Here is an 18,047-nt window from a genome sequence, read left to right on the forward strand (position 1 = left end):
GGAATAATTATAGTTATGTAAAAGCTACATATGTGAGAACTAGAAGGAAATGTGGAAACTTTAAAAGAGTTGGTGAAAATGTGATTTTTAAAAATTCTGATACTCTTGTTATAACATTTGAGTGTGAATTCAATTTAAGACATATATGTATACAAGATAAGATGTGTGGTGCAGATATAAATGCTGCGTTGAAGATTCAGCATGAATGAGAGTTCAGGCATTTGTTGAAGATAAGTTAGTGGGAATGGTTTGGGATCTTTCACTGTGCTCAGAATTCCCTAAAGATAATTGAACTCCAGTCCAGGTGAAGTGGACTGAAAGAACTTGCCTTCTTCCAGCATGATAATATGGCCAGAACTTTTTGAAAATGGAAAGATAGGGGTGACCTCCGGGGACTAGATTAGACTTAGCAAGCTTATCAAAGAACCAGGGAGACAGCAGAGTCTTAGGTGGCAGTGCCTAAGTCTGGGAGGAAGTGAGAAGTATAACAGAAGACAGACAGCTGCCAGGTTGTCTAGACTATGGCTCTTCCTAGGGGGTGATAAGGTTACCACTTCCTGCACTCCCAGGTTCCTTTTACTTAGCCCTCATTCCCACCAGATCCCATCATGCGCCTGATGCAAAAGGAGTCCACTGTTGGCATGTTAATTCCTATAATTTTCCTTCTGAACAGGACACCTGGCTGCCTTGTTCCTTTGGACTATTTCCTTGGGAAGAAGTTACTTTGGGGACATTTCAAGATTGTCTTTTTGTGTCCCTACTATACACACACACACACACACGTACAGGCACACAGATGTATCCCTGTACACATACAAACATACTCGGATCATCAAGGCACGCTGTCTTAAATGAACCCCAGATCAAAGAGAAACAGATGAAAAAAAGTCATGTGTTTGGATGGGAATAATTAATATCATAAAGATAGAAATTTTTCTAACATTAAGGCATATATTTAATACAATTTCATTTAGACTCAGTCCCCTCAACCCCTTTGGATAAAATGAATATAGATGAATAATGTCCAGGAAATGCTAAGAAAATTATGAAAATAGAGATAAAGCAGGAGAGATTTGCCTTATCAGATGCTAAATATATTTAAAATTACAGGAGTAAAAACTTAATGACATTGGAATAGAAGTAGATCAATAGATTATTAGAACAGAGCAGAGTTCAGAAATAGATTCCAGATAAATGGAAATTTAATATAGGACAAAATGATATTTCAGTTCAGTAGGAAAAGGAGGTTTGTTTTTGTTTAATAAATGGCTGTGACATAATTGATTAACCATCTGGATAAAGTTGGACCCTTATCTCTGTATATAAAAATAAATTCCAGATGGATTAAAGACATAAACTTAAAAAATAAAGCAATAAAGATGTTGGAACAATTTTATATTTGTCCATAAGCTAGAGTTTGGGAAGCACTTTATAGCCGAGACAAGAAACCCTGTATTTGATTACTTAAAAGCACATTGTGTAAGAGAAAAAGATGCCACAAGCAAAAGTTACAAGACAAGCAATAGATTAGGAGAAAAATATGTGTCAGAAATATGACAGATAAAGATTAATATCTACACCATGCAGAGAGCTCTTGAAAATTGATAAGAAAAATATACACACAAAGCAGAAAAATGGTCAAAGAATAAGAATATGCTATTTACAAAAGAGCAAACCAAATAGCCAACAAAACATCTATTCTTTTATATTTTTATTTATTTATTTATTTATTTGTGGAGGCAGTGTCTTGCTCTGTCACCCAGAAACATCTATTCTTTACATCAGCTCTTCTGAGAAATTCTCCCTCCTGTGGCAGGTCAAAGGGTGAGATCATATGAGGCTCTATGATGGATGGAAATGAGGCAAAAATCATCATTTTTTCCCCATATCTTCCCCACATAGACTACAGTGACTATGGTGGGAAGCTTTTCTCCAAGACACTCAAAGTGCATGGTGAAGAATGTGGACTCTAGCAGGGAGCTCTGCCAGAATAAAAGTCAGCCCAACCGGACCTGCACCTGTAGCATCCCAACCAGAGCAACCTACAAAGGTATGTGGATTCTTCTGGGTTATTTTTGTTATAAAGTCAAAAAAACAAGGGAACCTCCTGAGTTTAGTTTGCCCAAGGAATCTGAATAGTTCCCCCTCTGTAGACTCACTCCCTCACTACCCCCTGGTTCCCACTTTTCCTTTGGGTCCTCCTCACCTCTGGTTTACCTCATTCATTGACTCCAAGACCCCACTATCAGATATGCCTGGACAATGACAAGAGAAGGGCAAGTTGGATAGGAGAGTGCAGAAAAGCCAGATAGCACTGGGCCGACTACCCAAATGGTTTAGATAATTCAGAGATCTGAAAAGCAAGAAATGCCCTGGGTGAGATGAGAAATTTTAGCAACCAGTGTTCCATCAGTTTGAGTTCATTGCATTCATACATCCATCCAGGAAGTATTTACTGAACATCTACTATATGTGAGGCACTATGCTAGGTACTAGGGATACAGTGACTCCCCCTTGCCCCTAAAAAAAAGACTGTACACCGGGATAGAGAGAAGTAAGTAGCTCATTACAATGCAGTGTGTAAATACAGGGAACATAGAGTACCATGAGAAGCACATGAAAAATGTACCTTACCAGACATGGTGGAGGGGGAAGGGGTAAGGAAAGCTTCCTGGAGGAAGTGATGTCCAGACAAGGTGAGGGTAGAGTTGAGCCAGACAAAGAGGATGGGGATGGGTATTTCAGACAGAGACCAACCTGCATGATGGCCAGGAGACAAAAGTCTTTATTTGAAGAACCAGAAGAGCTTCTACATGGCCAAGGCACATGGGGTAGGGGAAGGTGGAAAGGGGAGACGGAGGGAAGATAGATACCAAAGGAGGCAGCCAGGGGACCATGAAGGGCCTTGTGAACTGGGAATCCTGCGAGCTGTGATGAGACGCTGAAAGGTTTAAGCCGGAGGCTGGCAGCACAATCAGATTTTTATTACAGAAAGGTTCCATTGTGCATTGTCTGTCTTTCCTGCTGGAATGTAAGCCCCATGGAGGCAGGGACTTGGAGAAGACATCTTCACTGCTGTGCTTAGAACAGTATCTGGCAAAACGTAGGCATTCACAATCAATAAACGTTTCTTGAATGAATGAATGGCTTGAAGGTGGAGAATGGACCAAAGAAGGGAAAGACTGAAAGACTGAGTTCCAAAAGATCACTCGGAGGGGTCCAAGTGAGAGGGAAAGTGAAAGCGGAAAGCTACTGGAGGGTCCAGGTGAGAGGGAAAGTGAGAGCTGGAGGAGAAGCCAAGGGGGATGGAGAGAAGTGGATTCAATAGATGGTCAGGAGGTACGGTGGGCAGACTGAGGACTCCTGAGTCTCTTCGAATGAGAAAGACTAGAAGTAGAGTTGAGTTCATGGAGTAGGTCTCCAGGACTGAGTGATGATCATTAATGGAGCTGAGTGGGTTTTGTGGTGAGAGCTGGAGTTACCCAATATCTTAGTCCATTCTGGCTGCTATGACAAAATAGCTTAGACTGGATAATTTATAAACAATAGAAATATATTACTTACAGCCCTGGTGACTGGGGAGTCCAAGGTCAAGGCTCCAGCAGATTCAGTGTCTGGTAATGGCTTGGCCTCTGACTTCGCAGATGGTGCCTTGTTGCTGTATTCTCACATACAGAAGGGGCAAGGGAGCTCTCTTAAGCCTCTTCTATAAGGACACTAATCACATTCATGAGGGTGCAGCCCTCATGATTTAATCACTTCACAAAGGCCCCGTGGCTTAATACTATCACATTGGGTATTAGATTCCAACTTATGAATTTAGGGGAGACATAAATATTCTGACCATAGCACCCAATTGATCCTAAATCCTTCAAAAGGCAATTTAATGCACCAGGCCAGAGAAGTGAGCTTAAAAATGCTCTCAGCCACTGGGTGGTGGCTGTTTGGGTCTGATTGCTTGGAAAATCACCTCAATTTTCCACTTTACTTTGTCCACACTGTGCAGCCTTTGTGATGCATTTCTGGTTAATTTTGTTCATTAAAACGCAGACCTTGCTCACCTATAAAATATGCCTCTAAAGTATTTGAGATCACCTTGTAAAGCTAGTTGGTTGCTTTTAGAGCCTCCATCCGTTGCACCCAACCCTTCACCTGCCGTTTTCTGAATATCTTACATATTCCAAACGGGCAAACAAATTTGCTTCCCAGCCTCTTGTACTCAGCCAGCCGGTGACCATTGCCAAGCCTTTATCCATGGCCTTCTTTAAACCTAGAATGGCTTCCCCCTTTCACAAAATCCTGTCTCCCTTTCTGCTTTGAAACATTGGAGAAAAGTCACCTCTTCCACATGCCCTTGCCAGATTCTGCTCTGACTTTCTCAGCCATTCTAACACCCCTTTGGTCCTCCGTGCACACCCCTATCTTGGTACCCAGGTTACCAGAGGGAACTGAAACCACTCATATGGTTGTTTCCTTGACTATGCTGTCATCACCTAAATTATTTTACCTCTTCCAGAATAACTGTAAATGCTTTCCTAGAAGAAATCATGAATATTCATTTCCTTGTGATATTTCCAAATAGAGTTTTGTGCCTATTTGGTGCTTGAAAAAAAGTATGACTTTTGCAGTCTTCATCACCGGACACTTATAGATTCCACTGGAGTGTATTTTCTCTGGGAGTCCCTCTGAGCTGACTGTCCCTGTGTTCATTCTACTCACATGTATCAAGTGTCTGTTCAGAGGCTTTTGCAGAGAGGTCATGCCAGCCCTCCAAGCCTCTTTGTCTTGAGAACAGAAGATGATCATTTCACACACACCCTCTGTACGTGAACCGAATTTTATGTGGAATTCTGACTTTCAGAGGGAGTGTTATTGCTGTGGAGAAGGACCTTAAAGTAAGGGTTTTTAGACTTTGGGAACCACACACTAATAAAATTTCAATAAGAAAATTAGGGTTGCCAACGGAGTCAAGCCAGCTTCTTATTTTGTCAAGACTTAGATTTAAAAAGCACCCTCTCGGCCAGGCATGGTGGCACACGCCTGTAATCCCAGCACTTTGGGAGGCTGAGGCGGGCAGATCACTTGAGGTCAGGAGTTCAAGACCAGCCTAGCCAACATGGTGAAACCCTGTCTCAACTAAAATAAATAAATAAACAAACAAATAAATAGCACCACCTCCTATTCCTATTAATTCACCAAAGGAAAAAGATATTAATACCTTGTTATTAGCACTGGTCCGTGGACAGAAGGGGATTTGAAAGGTGCTATTCTGTGTTGTGGCCCCAAACCTGGGCTCTATACAATTGTTCCATGGGGAGCAATGCAACCACAGGTTCCTGGGTCCACCCCAGGCTTGCTAAATCAGAATATTTAGGGGCATGGCCCTGGGATCTATATCTTTGTAAATTTCTCAGGTGATTCTGATAGAGAACTGGGTTTGGGAATCACTACCTTGGATAGAGTATATATGTTTAAAGAGATACAGGAAATACTACATTTCTCTAATGCTGATTTAGTAGTTTTGAAATCCTTGTTATTTTGTTATTTTGGGGTTTTCTAACCAATGAGTAGGTTTTCAAAGGCAAATAAGAAAACCTTTATCACAGATTTGGTGACAGTTGACCCCAAGAAGATCGTGGAACCCAGCCCATGGAAACTACACTTTAGAGTATGTTAGGTAAATATTTGCAGCGTGGATTTTTCTGAAGGTGCAGGATTTCTAATGCTCCGGTTTTCATGTTCTAGGCACTTCTTGCTCGGTGACTTGTTTTGTTCTTATGCCTTGGCCAATTAAAAGCTGAGATAGTGATCCCTAGGAGAGTATGAGATGTAAATGAGCTGTAAAATGGCTTCTTCCTAGTGATTATCCATGGGAGGCTTGGAACTCGAGGTGGCTTGAGCTGTGCACTTCGGCTGCCTGATGCGAATGGCCTATGGGGAAGGAACCACATACTGATTGAAATGTTAGCAAACAGCTGGCACGCTCCCGCCCACTATGCAGAGGAAGCAAAAATATTTATCTTTTTTTGCATTTACAGCTATGCTTGACTATAGCAGGACTCCACCGTAAATGACTTTTTCCCCCCTTCCTTCCAGATGTTTCAGTTGTCAATGTGATGTTCTCCTTTGGTTCTTGGAATTTATCAGACAGATTCAACTTTACCAACTGCTCATCATTAAAAGAGTAAGATTTTATTTGAAATTTGAATATTCTCTCGTTGATCTTAATTTACTTATTTGTTTGACTCCTCGATTTCCTAAAGAACTCTTTTGTGAGACAGAACTTTCCAAAATGCCTTTTGAAGCATGGTGTAATGGGAGATAGGAGAGCCACCGAGCTAATAAGCTCCGCTCACACATTCTAGCCCTGACTAGTAAGCTGGCGCTGCGAGGGAGAGAAATCCACTGTGCTTAAGTGTTCATACCCACAGGGAAATATGTCTTCCCAGGACCGAAAGGCAGCCTTGAAGTAAGTAAAGAAGAAGGGACAAGCCAGGCATGGTGGCTCACATCTGGAATCCCAGCACTTTAGGAGGCTGAGGTGGGCAGATCGCTTGAGCCCAGGAGAGTTTGAGACCAGCCTAGGCAATATAGTGAGACACCATCGCTACAAAAAAACACAAAAGTTAGCCAAGCATGGTGGTATGTGCCTGTAGTCCCAGCTACTTGGGAGGCTGAGGTGGGAGGATCACCTGAGCCTAGGAGATGGAGGTTGCAGTGAGCCGGGATGGCGCCCCGCATTCCAGTCTGAGTGACAGAGTGAGATTGTCTCAACAAAAAGAAGGAGCGCTGCTAGGTTCTCTTCTGATTGGAATGGCTTCGGGAATTTGGGCGAAACGAGAAGCCTTGAGTGTAGGGGTAAAAAGTCGTACTTGAGAAGGACAAGGTGAAGTCCCTTTCACCAAAAGAACATATTCCTGCTGCCCCCCTTTTCACCATCTTTGGCCTCTTTGAGCTACATAGGCCCCTGAGTTAGTGCCAAACCTCACTCCTTGCTTCTAAAGCAGCCAGAGGACAGAGGAAATAGGTTTCTCAGATGCCTGACTTTCCAATTGGAAGTTGGGATGGAGGCCTGCAGGGCACCTTGGGAGGCTGCTTGAGTAGCAGTGCTGTAGATCACTGCATGGTTTGATTGACCAGTTATGTAAGCACCAAATGGGAGTTTCTTTTGTCCTGGCCTGGGAACCATGGTTTCTATGGGGAAAATGAATTTGAACTTGAAGCTGAGCTAGGAGGCTGCTCTTGAATGATTAGAACAGGAGCCCCTGGGCCTCATCTCTTCCACTGAGGCACTTTGAAAAAGATGACACAAGGCCCAGTTCAATTATTGCTAAGAAACAGAATGGATTTAAGGAGAAAAAAATACAAAAATTGCTACAGAAAGCCTCAGAAGTTCATGAAAATAGGAAAAAAGGGTGTGAATTAAATAGAATTATATAGCTCAAAGACAGTTGAAAGAACGTAGCTCCCCCGATGCCCACTTTAAGGCCAGATGAAAGGAACCGACTAGCCCCAGGTCCCACAACTTGGTAATTAAGAACCAGACCTCAGACCTAGGTCCCCCGGGGAGGGTGAGCGCCCTTTCCATAGGTAACTGCTTCCTGTTAGGAAAGCACTTAGTACAGTAATCACACCCTGGGGGTAGAAGAAGCGAGCAAATCACAAACCCGCTTCTAGCTCACTTAGGTGGCCGGATCCACGCAAAAGCCAGTGTGTCCTCTCCTTCCACGGAAACTGCAGTTTCTGTAGATCAGAATCTCAGAATGTTTCCTCATTTCTTGGAGAAGGTATAAAACAAACTGGGTCCCCCGGCCCTGTGCTAGCACCCCTTGCTAGAGCTAAGGCTTCCTCTGGCCTCCCTTGGCCCTGTTTCCAGATCAACCCTGATTTCCCTTTTTAACATTCCTTCTCATAAGTGCTTTTCAAGTCCTCCACAGTTTACCCAATCATGATAGGTGATTTGATTAGTAGAAACACAATTCTTCCTTAATTTGATTATAAAGCAAACACAGGCACCTCGTTGCCTCTGCTTGCCAGCTAACACTTTCTGTCTCACATCTTCCAGGCAGTTGGCAGTGTGACTGCTGGAGTGAGTGAGGGCTTCCTGATTTTGGAAGGCAGGGTGGGTAGAGGCGGGGAGAGAGAGAGATCCATCTCCAGAGGGACTTACCTGAGGGTAGACAAATAGCAGAACTGGATTCAGAAACAGATTCATTGGGTTCCTATTATCTACAGACCAGCAGGTGACCCAGCTTCAGGTTTCCATGGCAACACCCCTGCAGGTGCCATTCCAGCCCATCAACCTGAGGGCTTCCAAGAGCAGGGCACAAAGCCTCACAGGAATGTCTGTCCAGGGATTTTTTTTTTTTTTTTTTTTTGCCTTCTTTTAAATGCTTGCATGCCACATCACAGAGGGAAATTCTAGGATGTGAACATTGTCCTAAAACGCGGGAATTAAGTCAGTTTTCTGTGTTGCTAGATGCCCAGCATGCGTAGAAACTGGCTGCGCGTGGTGTAAAAGTGCAAGAAGGTGTATCCACCCCTTCACAGCTTGCGACCCTTCTGATTATGAGAGAAACCAGGTAAAGTGACATTTTTGGTATTGTAAGTCTTAACCGCCGGGCATGGTGGCTCACGCCTGTAATCCCAGCATTTTGGGAGGTCGAGGCGGGTGGATCAGTTGAGGTCAGGAGTTCGAGACCAGCCTGACCAACATGGCAAAACCCTGCCTCTACTAAAAATACAAAGTTAGTGGGGTGTGGTGGCGCATGCCTGTAATCCCAGCTACTCGGGAGGCTGAGGCAGGAGAATCACTTGAACCCGGGAGGTGGAGGTTGCAGTGAGCTGAGATCCCGCCACTGCACTCCAGCCTGGGTGACAGAGTGAGACTCCGTCTCAAAAAAAAGGGTTTAACCAAAAATAAATGTTTGTGACTGCCTGGTCCTACCTTCTCTTTTATGTTTGTTGCACACTTTGAATTTACCACCCATCTGGATGTTGAAGGGATGTTCTCCATTCCAGGAACAGTGTCCAGTGGCTGTCGAGAAGACATCAGGAGGAGGAAGACCCAAGGAGAACAAGGGGAACAGAACCAACCAGGCTTTACAGGTCAGACCCTATTTTTGTGTGGTTGAGGGAAAACCTGTCTTTGAATGACCATGACCACAACTCGTACTACTTTGGGTTCCTTAAAAAAACTCTCTATTTTACTTTCTACCAAAATTCCCTTTTGTATCTTTGGTTTTTTAACCAAGTTTCACTTAATTAGCGCAATACATCAAAGGCTGGACACTCACATAAAATAAATTAAAACTCTGTAATTATGAAAAATGATGTTGCTCCGGTCGAAATAAAATTGTAAAGGTGACTTTGCGGCTCACTGGGGAAGAGCTGGAAGGAAGTTTAGCATTCCATCTGAGGGATTTCAACTTGCACTTTATATAATTGCGTTTCTGGGGGTTATGTGTGTGGATGGGGGTCTGTGCAAAGTGTGCAAACTAACCTCGATTCCGTTGTTTTTTTTCAACTTTGTAGGGACGTCTAACCAGTAGTGAACACTGCTAAACCAGAATTGTTATAGAATGTGTATTTCTCTCGCCTTCTCACAAGCAGTTATTAATCCATGAACTTTCCTTGGAAATGCCCCTCATTTTCTTCATAGTAAATTACTAAGCCCCCACGTCAGTCATGTTTGAAAAGAGGGGACATGACAACGTAAACATTTCTGGGTGGAACACATGTGGCTGTGCTTACAGCTTCACTCAGTCAACAAAAGTTCACTGAGCATCTATATGTGGTAAAACACAAAAAGAGGATAAGTCCTGCCCTTGCTAACCTTGGAGTCTAGCAGAAATAGACAAATTAAAAATGACAGCTCTGGGGAGAAAAAGTCTCCATTTTCCATTTCTCTAATCTGTGGTTTTGACTTCTCCACTTGCTGCTTACCTAAGGTCAAGTGCAAAGGTAAATAAGTAGCACATTTTGAATCATTACTGAAAAGTTTATAGTAACTTCAGGTGAATTAACAACCAGGCAGAGGGAATATGAATCAAATGGATATGAAGTTAATTAAAGGCATTAGCAAAGCTTGATGCTCAGGTATCTCCAGACTTTAGCAGTCTTTGAGGTCTTGTTAAGTAATGGGCTCCTTTTCTCATCCCATTGGTTTGGAAAACCAAGACACAGCGACAAGGACTTGGATCAGGAAGACAGTGGCTTTGTGGCTTTTTCTTTTTAATTAAACTTTGTTGTTGTTCCAGGGTTTGTTTGTTTGTTTTTTCGTTTTGATAAAATACACAAACAAAATTTACCATTTTTATTGCTTTTAAGTATACAGTTAGTTGAGGTAAGTACATTCACATCATTGCACAACCTATCTCCAGAACTCTTTTCATCTTGCAAAACTGAAACTCTATGCTCGTTAAATAATAACTCTTCATCTCTCTTTCCTCCCAGCCCTTGGAAACCGCCATTCTAATTTTTTGTCTCTATGAATTTGACTACTCTAGGTACCTCATATAATTGAATTTGTCTTTTTGTGCTGGCATCTTTCACTTAGCATGATGTCCTCAAGGTTCATCTGTGTGGTCGCATGGGTCAGAATTCCCTTCTTTTCTAAGGTTGACTAATATTCCAGTGTATGTATATACCATATTTTGTTTATCCGTTCATCCATGGATTAACGCTTGGGTCGCTTCCACATTTTAGCTATGATGAATAATGCTACTAGGAACGTGGGTGTGCTGCTATTTCTTCGAGACCCTGCTCTCAGTTCTTTTCGGTATATGCCCAGAAGCAGAATTACTGGATTGTATTGTAATTCTCTTTTTCGTTTTTTGAAGAACCATTGTACTGTTTTCCATAGCAACAATACCATTTTGCATTCCCACCAACAGTGCACAAGGGTTCCAGTTTCACCACATCCTCACCAATACTTGTTATTTTCGATTTTGTTTGATAGTAGCCATCCTAATATGGGTCAGGTGGTATCTCATTGTGGTTTTGATTTGCATTTCCTTGATGATTAATGATGTTGAGCATCTTTGTGTATGCTTGCTGGCCATTTGTACATCTTCTCTGGAGAAATGTCTAATCAAGTCCTTTGCCCATTTTTAAAATTGGGTTATTTTTGTTGTTGTTGAGTTGTAGGAGTTCTTTATGTATTCTGGATATCAACCCCTTATCAGATATATCATTTGCAAATATTTTCTACCATTCCATAGGTTTCCTTTTCATTCCTTTGACTGTGTCCTGTAATACACAGAGTTTTTAATTTTGATGAAGTCCAGTTCATTTATTTTTTCTTTTATTGCCCACGCTTTTGGTGTCAGATCCAATAAATCATTGCCAAATTCAATGTCATGAAACTTTCTTTCTGCATTTATTTGTAAAGGTCTGTAGCACTTGTATTTTGGGCTCTGATTCATTCTGAGTTCATTTTTATATATGGCATAAGAAATGGTTCTAACTTCATTCTTTTGCATGTGGATATCCAGTTTTCCCAACATCATTTGTTGAAAAAAAATGTCCTTTCCCCCATTGAATGGTCTTGGCACCCTCGTTGAAAATCATTTCACCATATTTGTGAGAGTGTATTTCTGGGTGTTCTTTTCTATTCTATTGGTCTATGTCTGTCTTTATGGCAGTACTGCACTGTTTGATTACTGTAGCTTTGTAAAGTAAATTTTGAAATCAGGAAATGTGAATTCTTCAACTTTGTTCTTCTTTTTCAAGATTGTTTTAGAAAATAATAAACTTTTAATTTTGAGATAATTGTAGATTCACATGTACTTGTGAGACAATAATACTTAACATCTTTTACCCAGTTTCCTTCAATAGTACTATCTTGCAAAACTGTAGCACAACATCACAGTCAGGATATTGACGTTGACAGCAGTCAAGACACAGAACAGCTCTATCGTCACAAGGCTCCCCAGGTTGCCCTTTCACAGTCGCATCCATTTCCCTCCTCCCTCCCATTCTCCATCTCTGATGCCTGGCAACCACTGACCTCAGCTCCATTTCTATAATTTTATCATTTCAATAATTTTATACAAACGGAATCATCCAGATGTACCCTTTGGGGGACTGGCTCTTTTAACTCAACATAATTCTCTGGAAATTCATCCAAGTTCTTTTATGTATCAATAATTCATTCCTTTTTATCGCTGAGTCGTGGTCCAGGCAGCGGCTTTTTAAACTTCTTTAATTTTAAAGATAAATATCATAAAGTCACTACCTCCTGGTTTCCTGCAGTGTATCTCTCTGCACCCTTTGAACTGTGTGGTTAAAAGGACTGGGGTCACCACAAGAGAAGAAGAAGGCTGAAAATAAACAAAAGCCCAGATCTGTTTTCAGTGCTTCTCTGTGGATTACCCCTCTAAGTGTGGAGAAAGACATTTTGTTGATACTGACATGTTTTCTTTAAATATGTGACTCAGAGCAGAATCTCTCTTTTGTTTGATAGGGAATGGAGTGTTATTTGTCACAGGAGGGATTTCTCGTGCTCTGTCAAACACTGCTGTCTTTCATTATCAGGTGGAATGTGTAACATTCTGGTTTCCACTTTGGGCCTTCATGTTGGCCTTGAACAAAGCACCCAATGTCTTTGTGATTCTGTTTCTACCAGGGAAGTCACTCACAACTTTGCTTCAATGCATCTGCCCACACCACATATGTACTGAGTACTTCCTGTGTGCTAGGCACTAGGAATGGAGCAGGTACTGTCCTAGGCGTCTAGGATCCTGAACTTGAGTTGATTCTTTCTAGAGGCATTTATTGCACACCTATTAGATGCAATTATACTGATCTCCACAGATTCCATGAGGAGGATTCAGATGAATCAGGCACATCTCTGGCCATCAGTCTCAAGAATCTTATCCATGAGTACATGAGTAAAAATACAAGATTTTAAAAATATTAATATGAAGGTACAAGAAAGTACACAGAGAGCCTCTCTGTGCCTGGGGCTTTGTCTTAGTCCTTCCTGTTTGCTTAAACCCAGTGCCTTGAAGTTGAAAACACTTAATCAGTGTGGTTGGTTAAGTCTTTGATTGATGGATGGATTGATTGCTGGAGATGGCATTTCAGCCCACCTTTGAGGACGAGAAGCATCCAGACACATGAATGCGGGTATTCGAAGCAGAGGAACCAGCATATGCACAGTGTAGGGGTAGGAGCCAGAAGATTCCAGGACACGCTAGAGAAAACCCTAAGTAGGCACAGAGGATGCAGGAAATTATGAGACACAAGGTTGAAATGACCCTGGAGCCTGCATATATAGGGACTCACATACCAGTCCTGTGAGTGCTCACTTTATTCTTCAGTGGCAATGGAATGCCATTCAAGGTATCTTATTTTATTTTTTTAGTGTATGAGTTTGCTAATCCAAGGATCTGGTACTTATGAGGTAGGGTCCTGGTTCAGTCCCTACTAGGCCAGTAGCCCTCACACTGTTTCATGACCCCAAGACCTACCCCTGTATCCTGACCCTGAAACGTATAGCGTCATCTGCCAAGGGGGCTGAGTTACAGAAAAGTGTGACCACAATAGAGAAATGAGCTCAAAAATCTATGTATGACCTTGGAGGAGGAGTATTTCAAGCTATAAAGGCCAGTGTCTGACCGTCTGTCTGTTTCTTTCCACATATCTACTAGTTGAAACCTTGTCAGGGACCGTTGGCCCTGTCACCCTGCCCTGACCACTTCTCCTTCCATTTCTTAACATTCTCATATCTGGTGCCTTCACTCACTGAGACCAGAGATAGCTCCCCTCTCTTTTGTGCATTCAAGGAGAGATTGTGAAGATTTATGATATGATGTCATTCTAATATTTGTTATTACCCTCAATATGCTTATCACTACAGGGCAGAAATAAAGCATACAAAGTCATATCCCCTGGCAATTTACATTCAAATGGTTCTTTCTCTTCCTTGCACCTCCTCTTCTCTTCCTCCATCACTTCTTCCCCCCTCCGATATGGAGTTTCACTCTTGTTGCCCAGGGTGGAGTGCAGTGGCACAATCTCGGCTCACTGCAACCTCTGCCTCCCCAGTTCAAGTGATTCTCCTGCCTTGGCCTCCCAAGTAGCTGGGATTACAGGCACCCGCCACCATGCCCAGCTAATTTTTTCCAATTTTTAGTAGAGACAGGGTTTCACCATGTTGGCCAGGATGGTCTCGAACTCCTGACCTCAAGTGATCTGCCTGCCTCAGCCTCCCAAAGTGCTGGGATTACAGGCATGAGCCACCGCACCCGGCCCCTCCATCACTTTTGAATATGCATTTTTGATCTCTCACAGGCAATCCAGATGAATGCTTTTGGGGACCTTGCCTTCAAGAGTGAAATTAAATTTCACATATACCTTGCTGAGTAGCTTCTATGGGCCTAGCATAGAGCCGGGTACTGTAGAATTAACTTACAATCATTCATTTATTCATTCATTCAAAATTTGTTTGCTGAGCAACTACTATTGGAGGAAATAAGATTCATTTTCATGAAGCAGTTGCATGTGCACAAGAGAAAAAGATACAAGAGAGAATGCCAGAATGTACTCAAATGAACAGTGGTAGCTAAGATTCGCTGAGCCTGTGCCATGCCCTGAGCTCAGAGTATCTAAGCCTCACAATGGACCTATTTTCCCCATTTTATAGATAAGGAAATTTTAGCTCAGAGAGAGCAAATGGTAGGTAAGAAATATGAATCCAGGCAATCTGACTCATGAGTTTTAACCATTACCCTACATTGTATGCCCTAAATTGAATATAAACATTGGTTAAACCATACTACTGATGATATTAATAAAAGTCAGTCTGGAAAGGACTCTAATATTGGCTTCTCTTGGCATTAGACTGTCAAAGCCTGCCCCCGATCCATGCCACACATGTAGGGTGGGAGCAAGACCTCCAACCTGGCCAGGATGTGGGAGGAGTGTATTAACCTCAAAGACATGGGAGAAAGGGGTGGGGCAGGGTGTGGTCAGAGGGAAGGAGTCAGACCCAGACACGGCTGGGCATCTGCTCCAAGTCAGGGAGAGCAGAAGAGGCTTAGTGAGGCAACTGAGGCCCTGGGGAGAAGGGAGCAGCAAGAATCTCATGCATGAGTCGAATCTTGGCCAAAGGGTGGACTTTGAGGGGCTGGGTTTAAATTAGAATCAGGGCCCTCCACTGGCTGGGAAGAGCTGCCCTCCCTGGCCCTGGGGTTTTGGTCACCCAGTCCAGGTCTGGGGAGCCACACTCAGAAGGCTCAAATGCCAAGAGGAATAGCAGGTTGTTCGGAGGGTGGGCTTGGCAGCCAAGTCAGCCTCCTTTTAGAGTCTGCAGCTCAGAGAAGTGAGTCTTGATCTCTTCGCACAGGGCATTGGTCTGTCACCTTCTATCTGGAAGTCTCAAGCTCTGTGTCCAGAGGCACTGCTCACTATTGGCATTTCCAGGGCCAACTGAAATCACATCTCAAGTTCCCTGGAGCCTGTACCGAGGGGCCCCCGTGAAAAGGCATTTGTCCCAGGGGCTAAGCATCAAATGGATAACCATTTTGTTCCATTTCACGCTCTAATTTTTCTTGAGTGGACCTGTATTTTGCTATTTTCTTTCCATATCTCACCTCCTTTTACTCTTTCCCATTTCCACGGCTGGTTACCACTCTTACCAATTTATACATTTTGTTAATATATTAGTTCTATCCTCTTCTCAGTCATTAATAAAGATGTTAAATAATCCTGAACCGAATACTCACTCCTGTAGGGCCCTACAGGACTCTTTCCTTTAATTAGTTGTGCTACCTTTCATCTATCTAAGGTCCTTCGGTTTCAGATTTCCAGCTGGTTTTGAATCCATGTAACTTTTTATCTAGTCCTGTTTGAACTAATTTCATGAGTGAAAATCCGAGAGATGTTTTACTGAGTGTTGATTCAGGTCCAGGCCTACAGAGAGTTTGCTATATTCAGATTTTTTTTTAACAGATTAATAGAGTACAATTTGGCCTTAATAAACTGAGCCCTCCTAATGCACCTCTTTCCAATATTCTTTTCAATCATAGCAGTATTTTCTCCATTAATGTCATGGTAATTTGAATTGTGTTGACGTCAGACTTCACAAAAGGTACTCTTACTGTCAGAAGTAATCCTCTTAGACCTTTTGAAAGATAACTGTTTCTTAGTGGTTGTGCTATTTCCAATATCCTATAATGACTTAGTTAAAAATGAAAAATAAAAAGGATCGGGTATTCTATAAATCTCCTAATTAACCAGCTTCTAATGTGCTTTCTTATACAAAACAGGGAGTGAAAGCCAGAGCTCATAGTAGTTTATTAAATAAGTTCAAATTGTGCAGCCATTTAAAAATAACCCTGAAGTCTTTAAAACGTAACCTACAGGAAGCACACTATTCTGAGGTTAATTGCTGGACAACATAGGGCTGTGACGGTTATAGTCAATGGTATTTTGATTTGAATACATAGAAATCCTTGGACATAGAGTGCGGGAGGAATCCCACGATAGGGCTCTAAGAATTTGTCTCTTTGTATTGAGCTCAATTATGTTTTACAATTAACTCCCTCTAAAATGCATAAGCTTATAGGGCTGGCTACTATATGCCAGGTTTTATGAATTAACTCTTGATGAAAATACAAAAATTGATCTAAAATATTGAATGTGTAGAACGTTTATGGGGAAATGATTCTTTGCTCTTTTGTCTGTACTGGATTTTTCAAAATCTTTATTGGTAAAAAGAAAGAATGTATTTCTAAGAATTGTTGCAACCATACAGGGCAGCCATGGAGCTGACTCTACATTTTGTTTTAAAAATGTTGTTTTATACCTGCACTATTTATTTAGGAGGGTCCTCTTGGTAGCCCTTTAACCCATTTATTAAGATTAGAAGAGGTTCCACCAGCAAACAAAAGACAACTAATCTGAGTCTGTTTGAAAGCAGACTGGAAGCACCCACTTTCACAAGACAGGCCAGGGCTGGATTCCATCCTAGATGGCCAAGAGAACCCTCTCTAAACAATAGGGGTTTAAAATCTTTTTGAAGTAGCAAGGCGGTCTCCACTCAGGGAAATAAAAAGTTAATAAGATGATGTGGCAAGTCCTCTGATGGTGTTCGTAGAGCCATTTAAGGAGCAAAATATAACTTCCTTAAAAAATCTTCTTTACATTAGTTGTAAGGCTCTCTTTATCCTCTGCAGAGAATGGAGAAGTAGCATTTACTTGGCATGTTTGAAAATTTTGCTTGAGCAGACATCAACAGTATAAATATAAGAAGCAGGAAGGACTATCTAGAAAGAAAAGAAACCTGGGAATCATAGTTGACTTGGATGTAAACGTGAGTCTGCAATGAGGTTTACATAAAAAAAGAAAAAAAATCTATCTTGCTCCCCTAAGAAGACAGTGGACTCCTCTAGAGCAGAGGTCAGCAAATGTTTTCTACAAAGAGCCAGACAGTAAATATTTTAGGCTTTGCGGGCCGTATGGTCTCTGCTGCAGCTACTCCACTCGACTGCTGCAGTGCAACAGCAGCCAGAGACACTACCCAGACGAATATTTATGGGTGCTGAAATTTGAATTTCATGTGTTTTTATATGTCATGAAATATTATTCTTCTTTTGACATTTTGTCATGGCCCATACAAAAGCAGGTAGCGGGCAGGATCTGGCCCACAGACTATAGTTTGCCAACTCCTGATCTAGTGCACACATAGATCATGTGTCCCCCACAACATCTGGCCTAAGGACCCTGTAGGTGCTCAATAAACACTTGTTCTCTTAGCTGTCACCACGTAAGAGCGAAGAGTAAGCCTTTTGCTATATAACACACACTTGACATTTGCAAGAGATTTATCTTGAAGGCTTTGCTAATCCCCCCATTCCAAGTACCACTCTAGCAGATAATTTCCCCCATAAAATGCAGTCAAGTATAACAGAATAATTAAAGTGACCCTTTCAGGCCCTTAGTGATTCTATTAATACAGGGCTAACGTCCTTCACAAAGTGATTAAAATAAATTCTGCTACCAAAATCAATTCTGTGTCATGTTACATCATTGCTGTGATG

At 42.0% G+C, this 18,047-nt stretch overlaps 1 protein-coding gene across 5 annotated transcripts in view; it reads left to right on the forward strand.

The window, feature by feature from the left end:
* PLXNC1 (plexin C1) overlaps positions 1 to 18,047 on the forward strand; it is a 158,591-nt gene that overhangs the window by 68,951 nt on the left and 71,593 nt on the right. For 4 of the 5 annotated variants that reach the window (XM_009426007.5, XM_054664607.2, XM_016923997.4 and 1 more), the window contains exons 6-9: positions 1,903 to 2,050; positions 6,097 to 6,184; positions 8,480 to 8,582; positions 9,004 to 9,108. In XM_009426007.5, the coding sequence (XP_009424282.1) occupies positions 1,903 to 2,050; positions 6,097 to 6,184; positions 8,480 to 8,582; positions 9,004 to 9,108 (444 nt within the window). The remainder of the gene's footprint in view (positions 1 to 1,902; positions 2,051 to 6,096; positions 6,185 to 8,479; positions 8,583 to 9,003; positions 9,109 to 18,047) is intronic. The other variant, XM_509270.8, reaches the window with a different exon arrangement.

Source organism: Pan troglodytes, chromosome 10 (assembly GCF_028858775.2).
Source record: "Pan troglodytes isolate AG18354 chromosome 10, NHGRI_mPanTro3-v2.0_pri, whole genome shotgun sequence".
In the NCBI taxonomy this organism is placed as follows: domain Eukaryota; kingdom Metazoa; phylum Chordata; class Mammalia; order Primates; family Hominidae; genus Pan; species Pan troglodytes.